Source organism: Megascapheus bottae, chromosome 29 (genome assembly GCF_031878675.1).
Source record: "Megascapheus bottae isolate mThoBot1 chromosome 29, mThoBot2.hap1, whole genome shotgun sequence".
Lineage (NCBI taxonomy): Eukaryota > Metazoa > Chordata > Mammalia > Rodentia > Geomyidae > Megascapheus > Megascapheus bottae.
This window is the reverse complement of record NC_143537.1, coordinates 10,177,063-10,196,004: the sequence shown is the minus strand read 5'-3', so window position 1 is coordinate 10,196,004 and position 18,942 is coordinate 10,177,063. Positions and strand designations below refer to the sequence as shown.

At 40.5% G+C, this 18,942-nt stretch overlaps 1 protein-coding gene across 9 annotated transcripts in view; it reads left to right on the top strand.

Annotated features, from left to right (window-relative positions):
* The window catches only part of LOC150044707 (ral guanine nucleotide dissociation stimulator-like), a 358,565-nt gene extending 340,076 nt beyond the window's left edge, over positions 1-18,489 (top strand). For 2 of the 9 annotated variants that reach the window (XM_090321004.1, XM_090321003.1), the window contains exons 3-6: positions 12,491-12,694; positions 16,909-16,956; positions 17,396-17,622; positions 17,912-18,489. In XM_090321004.1, the coding sequence (XP_090177130.1) occupies positions 12,491-12,694; positions 16,909-16,956; positions 17,396-17,622; positions 17,912-17,955 (523 nt within the window). In that variant the 3' untranslated portion in view covers positions 17,956-18,489. Of the gene's footprint in view, positions 1-4,080; positions 4,214-4,693; positions 4,773-11,769; positions 12,695-15,460; positions 16,007-16,159; positions 16,354-16,908; positions 16,957-17,395; positions 17,623-17,911 lie in introns of those variants that run through there. The other 7 variants (XM_090321007.1, XM_090321005.1, XM_090321008.1 and 4 more) reach the window with 7 other exon arrangements.
* The last annotated feature ends 453 nt before the right edge of the window (positions 18,490-18,942 follow it).

Here is an 18,942-nt window from a genome sequence, read left to right as displayed (position 1 = left end):
ATGTAAATTACCTAAAGAAGAAATTGAAGCACCTGGTGGAGCAAGAAAAAGTTAATTCTAAAACAACTAGAAGGATAGAAATAAGAAAAATAAAATCAGAAATATCAGAAATTGAAATAAGATCTACTATACATAAAATTAATAAAGCAAAAAGTTGGTTCTTTGAAAGAGTCAACAAAATTGACAGACCCCTTGCAAGATTAATCAAAAATAAAAAGTTTCTGTGCAGATAAAAGCATAGCCACAAAAGTAGAGTGACAGTCAACTCAACCAACTGGGAAAAGATATTTACCAATAATACATCAGACAAATGTTTAATATCCAGTATCTACAGGGAACTCAAGAAACTAATCCCCCCCAAAACCAACAAACCATTCACTAAATGGGCAAGGGAACTAAAGAGAGACTTATCAAAAGAAGAGATTAAAATGGCAGAAAAGCATAAGAGAAAATGCTCATCATCTATGGTCATAAAGGAAATGCAAATAAAAACAACCCTAAGGTACCACTCTACCCCAACAAGAATGGCCAAGATTCTGAACTCAGACAATGACAGATGCTGGCAGGGTTCTGGAGAAAAAGGAACCCTACTGCACTGCTGGTGGGAATGTAAACAAGTTCAGCCACTCTGGAAAGCAGTGTGGAGGTTTCTTAAAGAACTGAAAATAGATTTTCCCTACAATCCCACCATACCACTTCTGGGCATCTATCCTGAACATCATAATCCAGGATACCTGCTCAGCTATGTTCATCTCTGCACTATTCACAATAGGCCAAGTGATGGAAACAATCCAGATGCCCTACTGCAGATGAAAGGATACAAAAAATGTGGTATATATATATATATATATATATATATATATATACATACAATAGAATTCTACATACCCAACAGACAAGATAAAATAATGGCATTCACAGGGAAGTTGAGGAATCTAGAGAGAATCATGTTAAGTGAGACAAGTCAAGACCAAGGGAACAAAAGGCGCATGGTTTCCTTAATATGTGGCTATTAGATCCAAACAGTACAAGAGCGAGGACTCAATATTTGCAAACCCAATGCTATGGATATGGTATTGGAAATATAAACACAACTACATAGACACAAAAACCTATGACTCTATAAACATACATTTTATTACATAGATTACTATGTATTTATGACATACAAACCCTCAGCCTCATTTTAATTATGTTCTAAAATCTAAGTGCCAGTGAAATACAGAGATTCCCTTCTTGAATACTTGTTAAACATGTCATTTGAAATATGATGTAAAAATCAATGTTAATAAATTCTTTAAAAACACTAGGGAACTGTGCAACACCCGCTACCAGAGGAATATTACAGCTGCACAATGGAATAGTTTTCAGTCATAATAAGGAATGAATGTCTACACCCTGCACTGTGAATGAACCCTTAAGAGGCCCAGAACAGCCAGACACAAAGGCCACAGTCTGCAGCTGCATTCCTACAAAATGTCCAGAATTATGCACAAAGTATATCAGTGGCTGCCCAGCACTGGGATTCCAGAGAGAATGGGAGATTGGGAAGTCATGACTGAAAGATATGGGATTCTTATCTACAGGCTGAAGAACTCTCACCATAGCTGGGACTACTCTGTGCCACTATAGTTCCTCCAGAGGTGATAAAACCGTCCGAATGATGACAAGTGCAGATGGTTGTCCCCTCTGTGGATATACTAAAAACTACTGAATAGTGCACTTTGTTTGTTTTGCTGTTTTCGTTTTCTTTTTAAGTGAACCAATACAATTATTTCATCTTTTGGGTCAGGAGATGGCCTAGTGGTAGAGTGCTTACCTAACATGCACGAAGACCCGAGTTCGAGTCCTCCGTACCACATACATAGAAAAAAAAGCAGGAAGTGGTGCTGTGGCTCAAGTGGTAAAGCTCTAGCCTTGACAAAGTCCAAGGACAGTGCTCAGGCCCTGAGCTCAGGCCCCATGACTGGCAAAAATAATCATCATTTTATAATCTTCGAACAGTTGTATAAAAGGGTTTCAGTTGAACACTGGCCGTGTTTTCAAGACCTCCAGTACTTGAAATACACCCTCTCAATGGGTAAATTGCATGGTATGTGTGTTATATTGCAATAAAGTTGTTACAAAACAAAACAAAAAGAACTGTACTACTAGGCCATGCTCCTGGCCCTAAACATGACTCTTGAATGTATTTGCCCATCTGCTGATGTGCTAAAGAAGATATGTTTTCATCTCCAAGACTGGGTAAGATCCTACAGCAGCAGATCACCTCGGTGAAAGAAGAACAAAAGCATTCACTCTCTCTGACAAGCAATCTGGAATCAATTATGAGGATTATGAGGAGAAAAGATCTGGGTCATTACACATAATTACATTGTTCTCTTTTTTTGCCAGTCCTGAGCCTTGAACTCAAGTCCTGAGCACTGTCCTTGAGCTTTCTCAAGGCTAGAGCTCTACCACTTGAGCCACAGGACCACTTCCAGCTTTTTTCTATGTATGTGGTACTGAGGAATTGAACCCAGAGTCTTCATGCATGCTAGGCAAGCACTCTACCACTAGGACAAACTCCTGGCCTCCATTGTTCTTTTTTGTGTATGCCAAGGCTGGGATTTGGAATCAGGGATTTGTTTTCTCCCTTAACTTGTTCCCTTAATGATGGTATTGAGCAATTGAACCACTTCTAGACTAGAGTGGAAATACCACTGAATGCTGGAAAAAGGGAGGATTAATATCTAGTTTCTAAATTCCATGACACCAAATTCACTGGACCTCTTTGGAAATGAATATGCTCCAATATCTCACGAAATTATAATTTGGTCCTCACTTTCTGTACTAAATATTTTCTCCAGTATTTACTACAAGATTTATCTTTACCAATTCTTTGAGTGTACCTTTATCACAGTTTCATTGGAGATAAGTCTCATGGACTTTCCTACCTTAACTGGCCCGGAATCATGATCCTCACATCTCAGGCTTCTAAGCAGCTAGGATTACAGGCAACTGTAATCATCCCTTTCAGAAAAATGAAAATGGCAGCAGGATGGTTAAACTGAGAGCTTCAATTCTTTTCTGAGCCTTAAAGATTTTCAAATAGTCAAAATGACACACTGACATGTGGGAAACTGAATCTTCCGCATGACGCAATTCTTTAGAAGATTATCTAGGACAGCTGACACTTGCGTTCACTGGAAGCACTCCACTGATTGAGCCATACCACCAGCCTCTTGGCTTAATTTGAATAGTGGGCACTTACAGGCAACTCCCTGCTGAATGTATACTCTATCTGTAAACAAGCAGCTCTAACTTTAGACATCTTTTCCAGGTCTGAATAAAGCTTTGATAAATTTCAATATTCTTGTCAATCATACATATCAGGCTCTCAGTGCTGAAAAAGGAGGGGAAGGGGTCCTTGCCTTCTCCTGGAAAGGGTCAGAAACTAACACAAAATCCAGATGCCCTTGGTAATCTCATATTGTTACAGTATCTTCCTTTTTTATCTGATATATTGTATATGTGTTCATTTGTTTATTTGAAATAGGAAAGGGAATGGGGGAAGGAAATGGGGACAAAACATGAGAAAGGGTAGCAATGTTTGGCGAATGTCTGGCGAATATAATGTAACCCTTCTATTAATTACAATAAAAATATATTTTTTAAAAAGCCCGATGCTCAGGATACAGGTCTAACCTAGGTTAAACCCTGGTAGGAACTTTCCTGACAGGCAAGTAAAGAACCAATGTTATATATTGTTGGCACAAGATATAGATTCTATCACAAATGAAAATTGGCACCATTGTGCCCTGGAGAACAACTCCAGATTTAAATGGTCTGATCTTTGTTTTCAGTGGCAAAGTAGCACTTCTTTGTATCTGGACTTTCTACCCTAATTTCCCCTTTGGGAATTTTGGGTTATTTTATGGGAGAGATGCTACTTTTGTTTCTAATTTGCATTGAATCTGAACTTATAAAGGAAATGCTAGTTTGCAAGGATTCCAAAAAGTTAGCTAATCTCTATAATCTATGAAACATGAAGATTTAAATGTGATTCAGGTGACACAATCCTACACATTTTGTTTTTAGGTCTAGAGAATGATAGCCCTTCATCTCTACCTGAATATTTCTCTCACTTTATGGAGAAGCAGTCTTCACCAGTTAGGGGATACCAGGTTATAGAATGGATCTCATTACTGTGGCATTGAAGCCTGCAAGCAACGTATCCTTTCTTAGTGATATCAATCATAACCACTTGGAGCTTAAAAAAACAAACATTAGGATTATTATTGAAAAATGAAGTAAAAACTTGGCCCCAGGAATTTGCATAGGGACATCTCAAAGTAGGCAAGGTATATTTGGCGTAGGAAAGAAGAGGTTAAGAAACAGTTCTGTCTTTACCTTTTAACCACGAGAGGGGGTGGGGAAGGGAGAGGGAGAGGCCAAGAGATTAATCTTTGGTCTCACGTAGTCGGAACATTACTATTTGGCTTCTATTAGGTTAAGCATTTATAGTATCACGAGTGTTAGGCATTTATGGTACAGGTTAAAAATTTTTAAATTCAGCATTGACAAATGAAAAATAAATATAGATTTGTTTTGAAACATACAATAACATTATACTGATGTCCTTGAGTGAAGAATTTCATAGTATCTGGGAATGAAATGAAAGTGGTTTTGTTATTGGCTTAACAGAAATAAGAGCCAGCATCTCTTTAGCGAGCATAGGAGAATTTTCTGCCTACTTGTTTACCTCATCATGAAGATTTAGCAACCATTGGGTAGGTACTATGCCATCTACATTACCAATTCCTTTTTGTTTAAGAGTATTTTTCATTTGCAATTACTACTAATATTTCTCACAGATACATATAGGCATTCAAAATCTAGGTGCTTTATGATATCCAGGTCCTTTCCAAAATGCAGTACCTTCCTTGTTCACTTGTTTCTCGCTTTCTGCCAGGGGTAGGAATGTCTGGCTCAGGGACATACGACACCCTCAAAATCATTTCTTTAACCCCACAAAGACAACTGGAAATTCAACAAATCCGGGAATTTTTTCAAAGCTCCCAGTTGGGAGAATGAGGTTATAACTATTCAATTGTCCTTTGGCAGAAAAAAAAATATTTTCCCCATCTCTGCTTAGATTTACAATAACATTATCGCCTGGAGTTGTCAGTTGACACACTTTTATTTCTAGTTCCATGTATTCATTCCATCTAGATTAAGAAACGGATATGGCAGTGAGGTTCGTCTCTTACCAATGTGGTTTCACATTTATGAGGGTGTGTGTGTGTCCATGTGTATGTGCTGTGTCTGCTAGAACTGGACTTGAATTCAGGGCCTGGACACTGTTCCTGAACTTCAAGGCTGGCACTCTAATATTGGAGGTACAGCTTTCCTGTCAGGTTTTTGTGGTTGTTGTTTTGATCAGTAGTGGCATTTGAACCCCTGGCCTAGGCTCTACCCTTGAGCTTTTCTGCTCAAGCCTAGTGCTCTACCACTTGAGCCACAGGGCCTCTTCCAGTTTTTTGATGGTTCACTGGAGATAAAGAGTCTCATGGACTTTCGTGCCTGGGCTGGGTTTGAGTTAGGATTCTCATATCTCAACTTCTCAGTAGCTAACATTACATGTCTGAGCACCAAGCACCATGCTTCCACTTTCATATTTTTCATGATGATTGATTGGAGATAAGAATCTCAGTGACTTTTCTGTCCAGGATGGCTTCAAACTGCAATATTCAGATCTCATCCTTCTAAGTATCTAGAATTATAGATGTGAGCCACTCGCACCTAGTAACTCATCATCTTCAAAATTAATAAAATGACAGCTGTGGCAAACAATTCTATAGAGTACTACAGCTTTGCTTAAGTTTGTAATTAGGAAAAGTAACAGCTCTTCTACTAAGGAAACTTCCATGCACTAGGACAGATTGATCTCTAATTAGAGGAATTGTTGGATTTATAAGAAACATTCTTTTTGTTTGATTTTGTTTTTAGAACAGGATGAGGAAACATTTTTTTCTGCCAAGGGTCATTTAGATAATTGCAACATCATTCATGGGCCGTGGAAAATGATCTGAACAAATGGGACACAAGCAGCTGGCAATAAACCTACAGGTCTGCGTTGTATCAAATGATGTGGCGTATCTTATATGACCTATTGGTCCATAATTTCCTACTCCTGCCTTCGTCAAAATGAAAGCATGTTCCACCACTTCATAGTTGTGCCAGTATTGTATTAATGTCAGGAGTGGAGGAAAATTGTAACAAACCTAGGAACCATGAAACCAACTCTTTGGTAGCTGGGCACCAGTGCCTCAGACCTGTAATCCATGCTACTCAGAAAGGTGAAGATCACAGATCAAAGCCAGATAGAGGAAGAAAATTGGTGAGCCTTTTACTCTAACCACCTAAAAAGCCATAAATAGGACTGGGACACAAGCGACAGAATGGCCTTTGCACGTAGTGTTTGGTTAACCATGCTGATGTCCTCCAGTCATCTTAGCTATTCAGAACAAAGAGAGAGAAGGACAGGGACATCAGTCTAGCCCAGGGAAAGTGACAGAAACTATGTGAAAAACAAAGTGAAAGCAAAGACTAGGGAATGGATCAAGCAGTAGAACACTTGTATAGTAAATCTAAGGCTCTATAGTCAATGGCTACAACTAAAAAGTGAGAGAAATGTCCAGTTACAACCCTTCAGTCATGAACACTATTTACGAAAGTTTATCATAAAATGGTAGACACACATGACCAACTATAAATTTACAAATAACATTTTAATGACTTCTTTTAAAATGTTAAAGTAACACTTCCTCAGCATAGTGAAAAAAACATCACCGAGTTTTTCTCATTTGTAAATATAAATTCATTATTTAGGCGAGGAAAATGAATTGTTTTGTAGCTGCCATTTACTTGAAATAATTTCTTTGCCAGTCCAGGTCTTGAACTCAGGCCTGAGCACTGTCCTTAGGCTTTCTCGAGGATAGAGCACTATCACTTGAGAGATAGCACCACTTCCAGCTTTTTCTATGTACCTGATACTGAAGAATTGAACCCAGGCTTTTGTGCATGCTAGGCAAGCGCTGTACACCTAGGCCAAACTGTTGGCTCTTTAATATAATCTTCACACAGCTTCAAAAATTGTTGGAAAAATTCATGATCACAAATATCACTGATTTATGTTTTTGAAAAATATTTTTATTGTTTCAACTATGCACACACTCTGTTACAATGTGGAATACATTTCTGCTTATTTAAAATTAACATTTTATTATGTCTACAACTGATAATTCTTAATGAATGTTAATGAATAAAAATATATGCTGCTAAGCGAGAACCCTGTGTTAAGTGACCACTGGGCCCAACTCAGAAATCATCACTGGGCATGCCATCACTGTGACAGACAGTGATTTAGAAGCACTACCCCCGACATAATAACTAGGAAACTTGTGATGGAATGATATTAAAACCTAAAGCTCAGAGCAGCAACAATGCATCCATGCTTGGCTTCAAGTTTGCCTTATCAATGAATAAAACGCCTAGAGAATTTTCTATTTTAACAATTTAAGATACATGCATATTTATCTAAGCTTCTGATTTAGCTGTAGTAAGCATTGTAAGGAAGAATTGTGCATGGAATACATTGATAACAGATTACTTTGTAAAACTTTACACTGGTATTGCCTGTGGATATAGATTTTATAGTGAAATGGACCCTCAAAAAATGTATCCATAAGCTTTCCAAGTATACTCAATCACAGGCACCTTGACCTATTGTTTATGACCACACACCAACCACCAACAAAATGACATAGCTGCTTTGGGGGAAAAACAGATGATCAGAGGTTTTTCTTTACCACAGTTATGCTCAGCATAAACTCATTTCTTTTTTTCCACCAGGAAACTTGCATCGAGATGGATTTCTGAACAGAAGCATTTATTTATTTATTTACTTACTTACTTACTTTTGGCTGCATTTTGTAGTTTGAACTTATTGCCTGGGCGCTGTCCCTAAGCTATTTGCTCAAAACTAACACTCCATGACTTTGCAAGACAGTGCAATTCTAGGATTTGAGTGATTAATTGGAAGTAAATGTCTGGCAGGAAATTTTCTGTAGAGGCTGGCTTTGAGCCAGGACCCTCAGATTGAAGCCACTGATTAGCCAAGACTACAGGTGTGAGACCTTGGTGTCCCCTGGGTATTTTTTGTTATTGATGGATTGATTGATTGATTCTTGGCCATGGCTTGAACTCTGGGCCTAGGCAGAATCCAGAAGTTGTTGCTTTCTTTCTTTTTTTTTTTAACCCCTTACAAACAAGCTGCTTGGATGTACAATTAGAGGTAAAACTCAACTTCTGGATCTTCTTTTGGGGGAGAGTTGCTTTTACTTATGTCTTGGACTCAAGTCCTGGTGGCTCTTCCAGATGATTTTCCGATTATGGTTATTTTTAATTTCAAGGTTTTCAGGTTCTACGATTGAATCCTTCTGCTTTTCTCTTTTTCTCTTCCTTTTATTTTTTTATTAAAAAAAATTTGCCAGTCCTGGTGCTTGCACTCTTGGAAAGTTACACTGTCTTTGGTTACTGCTCTGGCATTTGAGCCAGAGCACCACTTCTGCCTTTTCTGTGAAAGTGATACCGGGGAATCAAACTCGGGGCTTGTTGCATGCTAGGCAAGCGCTCTACCACTAGACGACATTCCTGGCCTCCTTTTTCTTTTCTATCCTTTCTTTCCTTTCTGTCTTTTTTTCCTTCTTTCCTTCCTTCCTTCCTTCTTTTCTTCCTTTTTCTGGTGGTTAATAGAAGAGTTCCATGGTAGCCAATGTTACTACGTAGTATCAAAAAATCTGAGGATTTGAATTTTGGGCCCAATCACTGTCCATGAGTATTTTTTTTCTGTCAAACAAAGCAAGATGTACAGTAAGGGGCAAAAATTCAACTTCTAATTATTACTATATTTTAATTTGAGTGCTTGTACTTAGGGCTTGAACTCAAGGCCTGGTAATTCTCACAGTTGATTTTTCCTCAGTTATTATTTATAATTATATTCTATTATTATTATTTTAATTCAAGGCTAGCATGCTCAACTACTTGAGCCACAACTCAATTTCTATCTTTTATGGTTGTTACTAGAAGAGTCCCATGACAAACCAAGAGCACTACATAGTATCCTCAAATCTGAAAACTGCAGTTCAAAGCTAGCCTAGGCAGGAAAGTGCATGACATTCTTATCTCCAGTTACCACTGAGAGGCCACTAACTACGATTACAGGCATGAGCCACTGGTATCCAAAAAGACTCTTTTTCTTTTTCGTTCCTGTGCTAGGGCTAGATTTCAGAGCCTGATCACTGTCCAAGACTTTTTTTTTTCTTCAAAGCAGCAGGTACTATAATCAAAGCCTAATCTGGATTCACTATTATTTTTTTAAATTTAGGGATCCCTGGCTCTACTACTTAAGCCACAGCTCAGCTTCTGCTTTTTTATTATTTTCATGGAGCACAGGAAATAACAGAAAGGCACTACTACACAAAGGCTTGACATCTGAGGATCACAGTTGGAAGACAGCCTGGGCAGGAAAGTCCATGAGAATCTTTTCTTCAATTAACCTCCAAGACACAGGAAGAAGTAGAGTTCTAGTCATGAACAAAACAGCAAGTTCAAGCCCGCAGGTACCACTCACTAAAACAGGTCTCATGGACTTTTCTTCCCAGGCTGGTTTTCAACCTCAAACCTTAGATTTCAGCAATTTTAGCAGGTAGGATTATAGGTGTGAGCCATGAATTAAATTTCGTTAATTAGCTCCTCTCTTCGGCTTTCTTTAAAAAGAAAAAAAATTCTTAACATTTGGAAGCTCTATCACACAGGCCACGGGTCATCCACTGGCTTTGAGTCTGCTTCTTGTGCAAGGTTTTGAACTCTGGGCTTGGTCACGGTTCATGAGTTGCTTACTTTAATTTTTTTTTCTTAAAGCTAGCATGGAGTAGAATTAAGGGCAAAACTTGATTTTTCACATTTTTTTCTTTTAAATTCAAGGGAGATAAGAGTGCCATGGGAACACAAGGGCCCTACCCAGAGCCTTAAAAATCTGAAGATCAAGGTTCTAAGCCACCCTGGCCAGGAGAGTCCATGAGAATTATCTCCAGTCAACCACCAAGAGGTGGAAAATACTAGGGCCCTGCTCCTGAACAAACAACCAACTTTTAAGCCCATCGCTGGCAGGCACACACTAAAACAACTTTCAGGGGCTTTCCATCCTAGGCTAACTTCAAACCACGATCCTCTGATACCAGTGCCTGCTCAAGCAGGACACAGGCATAAACCATATTTTCCAAAGTTTGTGTTGTCTCTTTGATATCTTCCTATCTTCTCATTCCTTTTTATTTGTTTTGTGTTTCATTTTTTAGGTCCTCTAGTTTGTTGTTATAGATAGACACTCTTCCTGAGGTTTTTTGCTTTGCATTGCTTTTTTTTCTATCAACGTTAGCATGCTTCACACTTGGGACCACAGCTCAACTCAGGCTTTCTGGCTTCCTTCCTCACTCCCTTCCTCCCTCCCTCCTTCCCTGCATTTTCCAAGTTATGAAAGACTCACCTTCCAAATTCAGGCCCAGACTCCAGGAGGAAGAAGCTCAAGTATCCCTCTTGATATCAGGAGGAAACCATGCTTCTTCCTCAGAAGTAGCTGCCAAATGGTCAGTTTTCTCTTCCACTCCAGCTTCTTTTAACTCAGCCTCTCCTGCCTCACCTTCTACTTAGAATTGGATTATGCCTCCAGTCCTAAGATCCACACACCTCCGACTAGTTGAGTTGAAATGGGATTATGGAGCACTGTCTTTCAATGACCAAGAATGCCCAAGCTAAACCTGTTTCCATTCTCTAGTGATTGAGTATATGTTCTGCATTGCGTATTGGAAATTTTAACCAAAGGGACAAGTTGTAACTGGACCCCAGTAATGACATTCTTGATCTCAGAAAAGAAGGAACTTGAAGATGGGGGATCTTTCAGATCCCTGAAAGATTTCTCCTCCTCCTCCCCCTCCTCCTCCTCCTCCTCCTCCTCTTCTTCCTCCTCTTTCTTCTTCTTCTTCTTCTTCTTCTTCTTCTTCTTCTTCTTCTTCTTCTTCTTCTTCTTCTTCTTCTCCTTTTTCAATGAGTCATGGGGCTTAGACTCTTTGCCTGGGCCAAGTGTATCACCAACTTTCCTGACTGGAAAGACTTTAACCTTAATCCTCTGATCTCCCCTTCCTAAGTAGTTAGAATTTCCAGGCATGAAACACCGCCCCCTAGAAGAATGGTTGGCAAACTGGGAAGCCTTGCAAATTGACATGTTTACAAATTAAGTTTTATTGAAACATGGACAAAGCCATGTTATTACATCCTATCTACTGTTGCTTTGCCACCAAGTACTTGTGACCATGCTGTGCGGTCACTCTACGACATTTAGTGTCTAGCTTTGTAAGGGAAGCTCAATGGTCCCTATTCCAGAACACATGGGCTCATTTCCAACAGAGTCCAAATTCTAGCAACTTCAAGGGTTTGTATTCTAATTGAAATCAAACTTAAAATTTTCCCAGCTGAGACTCAGATCTTGAGCCTCCGCTCTTGCTTGTAAGAAGGTGACAAAGGATGTTGGTATCGGATCACCCAATATATACGGCATATCATGGGTCTGGACCAGGCCTTCAGTAACTATGTGTGTGTTCATCCATCCATCCATCCATCCATCCATCATCCAACGGATCCATCCTTGTTGCCGACTGGCCTGGTCTACAGTTTGGATATACTATCATTTGGAGCTGGTCTCTGCCCTTCCAGCTGGAGCTAAGCTGAATGTGAAATTCGATCTGACCACTGTGCCCTGTTCCAACCACAAGATGCATCCTTACCTTGAGATAAGTAGCTGAGAATCCCCAGAAGTACAACCTCTAAACTTACAGCTACTAGTTCCGGTTGCATGCTAGAATAAGCTGGAAAGTTTGAGAAATTATAGGATCCTATTTTGAATCTACTGAATTAATTCATTGGGTATTGTATGCTTACATGTATGTTTTAAGAAGCTAAACTTGTGGTTCCCCTTTTTCCCCCCCACCATCCTTATACTGGGACTCTAACTAGGTTATCTGATGGTTGTTGCTTTATTATCTGTGCAATGCTTCCAACCCCATGCTTCTGATGTGTGAACTAGGAAGTACATTTCTATCAAAACATGTAGATTGCCATACACTTTGGTAGATTTATGGCCAAATGGGAATAGGAATCTTACCCTTTGCATTTCCAATTTAGGAATAGCATAATTGTGTTGCCACCTTAGCTCTCAATGCTTCAATGAGAAAATGATGTAGACATTCTAATTAAACAAACTTAATAACTCCTAGTTCTCAAATGGTGTATTATGAACCATTAGTAACTTCAAGTACCAAGTGTCACTTGCTAGGGACTTCATGTATTAGCTGACAGTGTCTCAAGTGCTCACTAAATTTCTTTTAAATTCTAGGAGTGATGATTTTGAAATCTCCCTTTCTGAAAAGAAGAGGAAGGGCAGACACCCAGCTATTAAAGAGCAGCTTTTGGTGATATTCTATTGGCCCAGCAATCAACAAACACAGCTGGTATCCAGTTGTTTGGTTACGTTTTGTTGGGCCTGCTGTTTGTCCATGGAGAGTCCCAGGCTTCTCTTTGTAGACACAGAAGTTGGAAAGTAAGTGCCAAGTGTGATATTGTCAGGAGCTGTTTACCTTTCTGGTATTCTGAGATGGTATTTTACTTAATAACCAGTATGTGCTTGAACTTACCCTGCTTTGCCTTCAGCTTCCTAAGTGATGAAATTACAGGCTTGCCTAGCTATCTACCATGGGCCATTTGAAATAGAAAACTTGTGCCAGTTCTACTAATACAAATGTGAAAAGACCAAATGACTTAGAGCCTGGTTGCTCTAAGTCACAGTGCCATTATCAGTTTACTGGTGGTTTATTAGAGATAATAGTCTCATGGAATGTCTTGCCCAGACTATCTTTGAACCTTGATCATGAGACCTCAGATTCCTGAGTTGCTAGGATTACAGCACCAATAGCTGAAGAGTCCTTTTCAGTATCTTTTGTTCATTTGTGGAATTTCAGACAGGTGTAAGTTTTATTTCTGGGTCTTCTAATCTGTGCCATTGACCTTGGGGTCTGTTTTTGTTCCAATACCAACCTGTTTGTGTTACTATGGCTCTGCAGCACAATGCATTATTTCCATGTGTACTCTGAAAGAGGGATCACTTGACAGTGATGCCTGTCAAGTGTATGGCAGCATGTCCAGTTGCATACACACCACTCAGAAACAGCGACTAGCCATTATCTGAGATTGTACTATTTCCCGTTTATTTTATTATCCTAAAATTAAATGCTTAAAGACTCATAAGGTCCTTCAGAGAGTACTTCAGAAGAAGTATCATTATGAGAGGTGACAGTTCCACCTCTCACGAATGTAACTTCTCCAGATTTTTCAAGGGCAAAGATGTCAAGTAGAAGAGAGATAATTCACAGTCATTAGTGTAGGTTAATGTGTGTGCCTATGTCTGAGACTTTAATAGAAAAAACAAGTATAAAAATGTATAAGGATAGGGGCCCGGGAGTTTGGCCTAGCGGTTAAAGTGCTTGCCTAGCATGCACAAAGACCCGGGTTCGATTCTTCGGTATCCCACATACACAACCAAGCCGGAAGTGGCAGAGACGAGACTGCAACAAGCGACAGAGAGCGAAAGCAAGCAAGCGGAGCACAACCGAGTGGTGGCCGGAGCGAGCAGGGCCGGAGCGAGCGGGGCCGGAGCGAGCGGGGCCAGAAAGAGAAGGGGGCCAAAAAAAAAAATGTATAAGGATAAAAAAAGTTTTTCAGTACATATATAAAGGAAATGCATTTACTGAGTTACAGGATAGCTGTGTATCTTTCTTTTTTTTTTCTTTTTTTTTTTTTGCCAGTCCTGGGCTTGAGCTCAGGGCATGAACCCTGCCCTTGGACTTTCTCAAGGCCAGAGCTCTACCACTTGAGCTTCAGCACCACTTCCAGCTTTTTTCTATGTATGTGGTACCGAGGAATTGAACCCGGGTCTTCGTGCATGCTAGGCAAGCACTCTACCACTAGGCCAAACTCCCGGCCAATAGCTGTGTATCTTAACCTAAGTGCCAGCAGAAAAGAGCTCAAAACATAAATGGAAAGTGGAAATCACAGAAAATGAAAATGAATTTTATTATCATAATTATAGTTACTAGATTTTTTAAGAATGTTCCGGTATATAATATTGCCTCCCCAGACCCAATAGTCTACACTGCCTCTAATTACTAGAATTAAAGACTATACCTAAAAAATATTTCTGATAGCTTGAGCATCCTAAGTAAACACTGTTTATAAAGTCCATAGTGACATAGTAGTGGACAGTGTAGAACAAATCCAGTATTTTATTTACTAAACACTAGCTTGCCTAGAGCAACTTACAGACCTATGATGTGAACTTGCCATGCCTTTGGCAGATAATATTTTACTTTTGTGTGTGTGTATCATGGAACTTGTCTCTGAGCTCTTCAGCGCAAGGCTACCTACCTACCCTTTGAGCCATAGTGCACCTTCTGTTTTCTAGTAGTTAATTGGAGATAAGGGTCTCACGGATTTTAGTACCAGGGCTAGCTTTGAACCATGATCCTCAGACTTTAGCCACTTCTGTAGGTAGGATTGTAGACATGAGCCTCTGCTCCTGGGCCTAGTTTAATTTTATAACCATGTTTTCATATATATATGTGTGTGTGTGTGTGTATATATGTATATATGTGTATGTGTGTGTATATATATATATATATACGGCACATATTCTCTAAATGTTTTTCCTGAAGGTGATTTCTCTACAACTTTCATCAAAGATCTAATTTTTACTTTGTGTAAATAATTGGAGTAAAGAGTCTCATGAACTTTTCTGCTTGGTCTGGCTCAAAACTCTGACCCCAAAATCTTAGCCTAGTGAGTAACTTGGATCAGAGGGATGAGGCTCCAGTACCCAGTGTGTATATGTAGCCGGGTGTTCAATCCATCTTGGGGTATAAATTCAAGGTTTCCCATTTGCAAAGCAAATGCTCAACCACTGGATCCATTCCTCGCTTTGAGATAGGGTCTCCCTTCTTACCCAGAAAAGCCTTTACTGTTCTCCTGCCAGTTCTATTTCTGGTGTAGCCAACAGACCACCCCACCATGCCCAGCATTTTCTCCAGAAAATGGGATCTCACAAACTATATTTTCCTACACAGGGCCAGAGGCATGATATTCTAATATCATATGGTCCTGTGTACATAGGAGAACATATAACACAGTATCAAATACTTTATTTTCCATTATCTAGATGATACCACAAAGGGCCATCAAGGGAAACCTAAGAAGTAAGTTATAAAAACTTAACAGTGTCTTCCGATCTAATGTCAGCAAAGAGTACAGAAAGTCCATGACAATGTAAGACAGACAAAATGATTTGTGCAGCATGAGAGGAATGATAAGGAAGGTATTGATCTGACCTAGGAATGGCTCCTAGAAACAGAGTCCTTGACAGTACCTAGGCCCAGGGCAGGAATTCAGGATTCAAAAGATAAGGTGTGATTTTTACTTTGTCTACTTTGTCTATGTGTACACATTGTGCAGTGGGAAGGGGGATTTATCTTCAGGTAGGTCTTATGTGAGAAGCAGTTTAGGTCATTGGGCCCTGAGCAGTGACCCTACCTCCTTCACAATGGAATGGAACACGGAACCCTGGTAGCCAGGAAGTATAACTGACAGTCTGGTCAAGCCTGCTCACTTGGCCTGTGACTCTGGAAGGAGAAGGATGTTCTCGTGCTGTGGGAGAATGTCGGGAGACGACTCGGGTCTCAGGAAATCAGGGTATGGGTGTCTCTTTCAAGCCTGGAGAGGTTGGAGCCGTGCCTGGCCACCAGTTCAACACCTCAGTATATTTTCCACCAAGAAATCAATGGAAACACAAGGCAACTCAGGCGAGGTATAGTCAAGAAACCTTCTTCTGGTGTGATTTTCAGTGCCAATAATGATAGAATATTTTCTGTGTGGTTTTCAATCTACTCTGTCACAGTTACTCAGTTTGAAATATGCTCCCATTTCCACTTTTAAAAGATAATTGTCATTACACCCTTAGAGAGACAGTGACTCAGGTGGGACTGTGAACGTGCCCTGTAACGTGTGGAGCCCGGAGGCAGGCCTGCTGGAGATGCTGGTGATGAACCTGGTCCCTGCACACCAGAAAGGCGATCTTTTCTTTCTTCGAAACTTTCTACACAATTATAGACTCTGTGGGACAATGGAGCAAGTGCTGGCTATTTTGTTTAGAAAGTGAGTGTTCCTTCTTCAAGCTCAGGGGTACTCAGTCTATCCTGGCTGAGATTTGGAAATTAAATTAAATATCAGGAATATATTTGGCTTACTCATTTACAGGTAGAGGAAGCATTTTCTAAAGTTCTACATTTTTTGATTTATTGTGGGGGGATGCTGATCCAGTGCCTTGAATTGAGAACCTGAATTTTTTCCCTGAGTTTGGTGGTCAAAGTCAGCACTCCATTACGTGAGCTACACCTCCATTTTTGGCAGCTTGCTGGTTACTAAAGATAACAGTCGCTTGGAAATTTCCTTCAACGCTAGTGTTGAACTCTGTTCCTCAGAGCTCAACCTCCCAAATAGCTAGGATTACAGGCATGAGCCACTGTCACCAGGCAGAGCATTTATATTGGACACATTATTGCAACCTCTTCAGTTTTTCAGAGAAGGCATAGATATATCTCATATGCCTTCTTGTTTTGTATTCTCAGCTGTGACTTAGCCAACCCCATAGGTGTCCTCTTAGTTCTGAAAAAAAGAAGCATAGAGTGACTTCCTCCTTTCCCTCATCAGGTACAAATCACTCCGGCCGAACTGTGAGGAAGATGAGAAAGTGAAGGAGTAAGTGAGCTTTGGGGCCAAGGGAATGGCTGTCTTTGAAAATGGGCATCTTGGGGCTTCTGATTCCAAGTGGAAATTCCTCATTTGCTCACCACTTGTGATTTCCAGCGCGGGGGGTGAGGCCTGGGACTTGAGTGGATGGCAGAGTACAACGTTGTGGGTGTGCTTCTGGTCTCAGGGTTCTGTGTAGAAAGTCTAGAATTAATGATAAAATAGCCTATCTCAATGAGAATTTTGAAGACTTGGACTCCAGCGCTTCTAGAAGTGTGGGGTGAAGATCACCCTGCTTGTTGCAGGAGTGTCTATTTCTTTCACAAGTTACATGTCTGCAACTAGATGAACAGCTTCTGCATAGGAGTCCTGCCAGAAAGAGGCTATGGGGGGAGGTTCACGATAGAGAGGGTGGCTGCTCACTGTCCTGTCACCAATCTGCCCACAGCACCCTATGTTCCATCTTCACGATATGGATGGACTTTTCTCCTGATGATTTCTATGATCGCAAGAACCGAGACGTCCTAAACGAACTCATGTTCTACGTGATGCTCAACATGCCCTCCTCGGACCTGCTCCTGCGTTTACACATTCTCCTTGACCAGCTGGAGGAACCTGTGACCTATCAGCCCAAGAGCAAGGCGGGGGAGTCCTTGTGTAGGCGCCTGAGAGCTTGTGAGTGAGGATGGAACCTGGGTCCCTCCTAGGACTGGTCCTCCCAGGGTGACTGGCCATGGGTCCTTGTTACTACCAGTTTGGCACAATGACCTTTTACGGATATTTTCTTCCAGGTAATGTGTGTTCTTGTGTAGAGGGTAACCGGGCAGAGCCACTCATTAAATACACCCTACTTTCTATCAATGTTCAGTCCAAATTCACATTCTACAGCTTAGTGCATTAGATCCTCATGGCATTGTGTCACCCTGAACTTCTCTAAAAATCATGTATTTATTTCCATTTTCAGATTTGGGGCTTCAGAATGCAGTCACCCCAGAACTCATGACATAGAAGCCACCAGTGGTGTCCATGATAGTGACAGATGGAGATCTGGAGCCATCATTATTGTATGAAATCGTGGATGGTCTGTGGTTTTCTCATTTGTAGAAAGACCAAGTTCAATTTTGAACGGTATGAACATCCAGCTCGCTCTTAACCCCAAATGCGGCAGATCTACCTAGAGATACTTCTGAAGAAGAACAAGCAGACATTCTTTTATTGACTTCAACACCACGTAGAGCTGCTCAAAGTAGTCCAAATTAGCAAAGCTCTCAGCAGGATAAAGCAATGCCTATGGGGTTAATGAAAAATTTCTCCATGCTTAAGTTTAGTAAACTCAATAGGTGAGAGTCAGGAAGAACACCTTGTCTTACATAAGGTGGTAGATACCCCTGTGGACCCCGATATAGGCTTTCTGTCTGCAGGCAACTTTGAGCAAAATCCAGTGTTAGAGTCTGCCCCCTCCTGCCGCTCCTCCCCCACAAACTCCCCACCCCCCAGCAAATATTCATTTTTGGTAATGATTATCTGCTGTCTAATGTTTATACCAAGAATTGTTTGAAAATTAAAGTTTTATTTAAATTATGTTGTGCAATTCTATTTTTTGTTGGGGGGGGCAGTCATGGAGCACAAACTCGGGGCCTGAGCACTGTTTGGGGGCTTTCCTCAAGGCTAGAGACTACTCTACCACTTGAGCCATAGCACCACTTCGGGCTTTTTCTGTGTATGTGGTACTGAGGAATCAAACTCTGTCTTTGCATGAAAGGGAAGCACTCTACCACTAGGCTGAACTCCCCACCCGGCACAGTTCTTGAATACAAAACACTGTTCTTTTCCTTGTAGAATCTGATGTCCCAGCACATGGATCATGGGTGGGTGGAAACAGTGAGCTGCATTTGGGGAAATGAATCTGCTGGATTTACTGGTGAACACAGGGAGCCACAAGAATCCAGGCACTGGAAGATGCAGACTCTGATAAAATAGGACCCTTGATGTTGA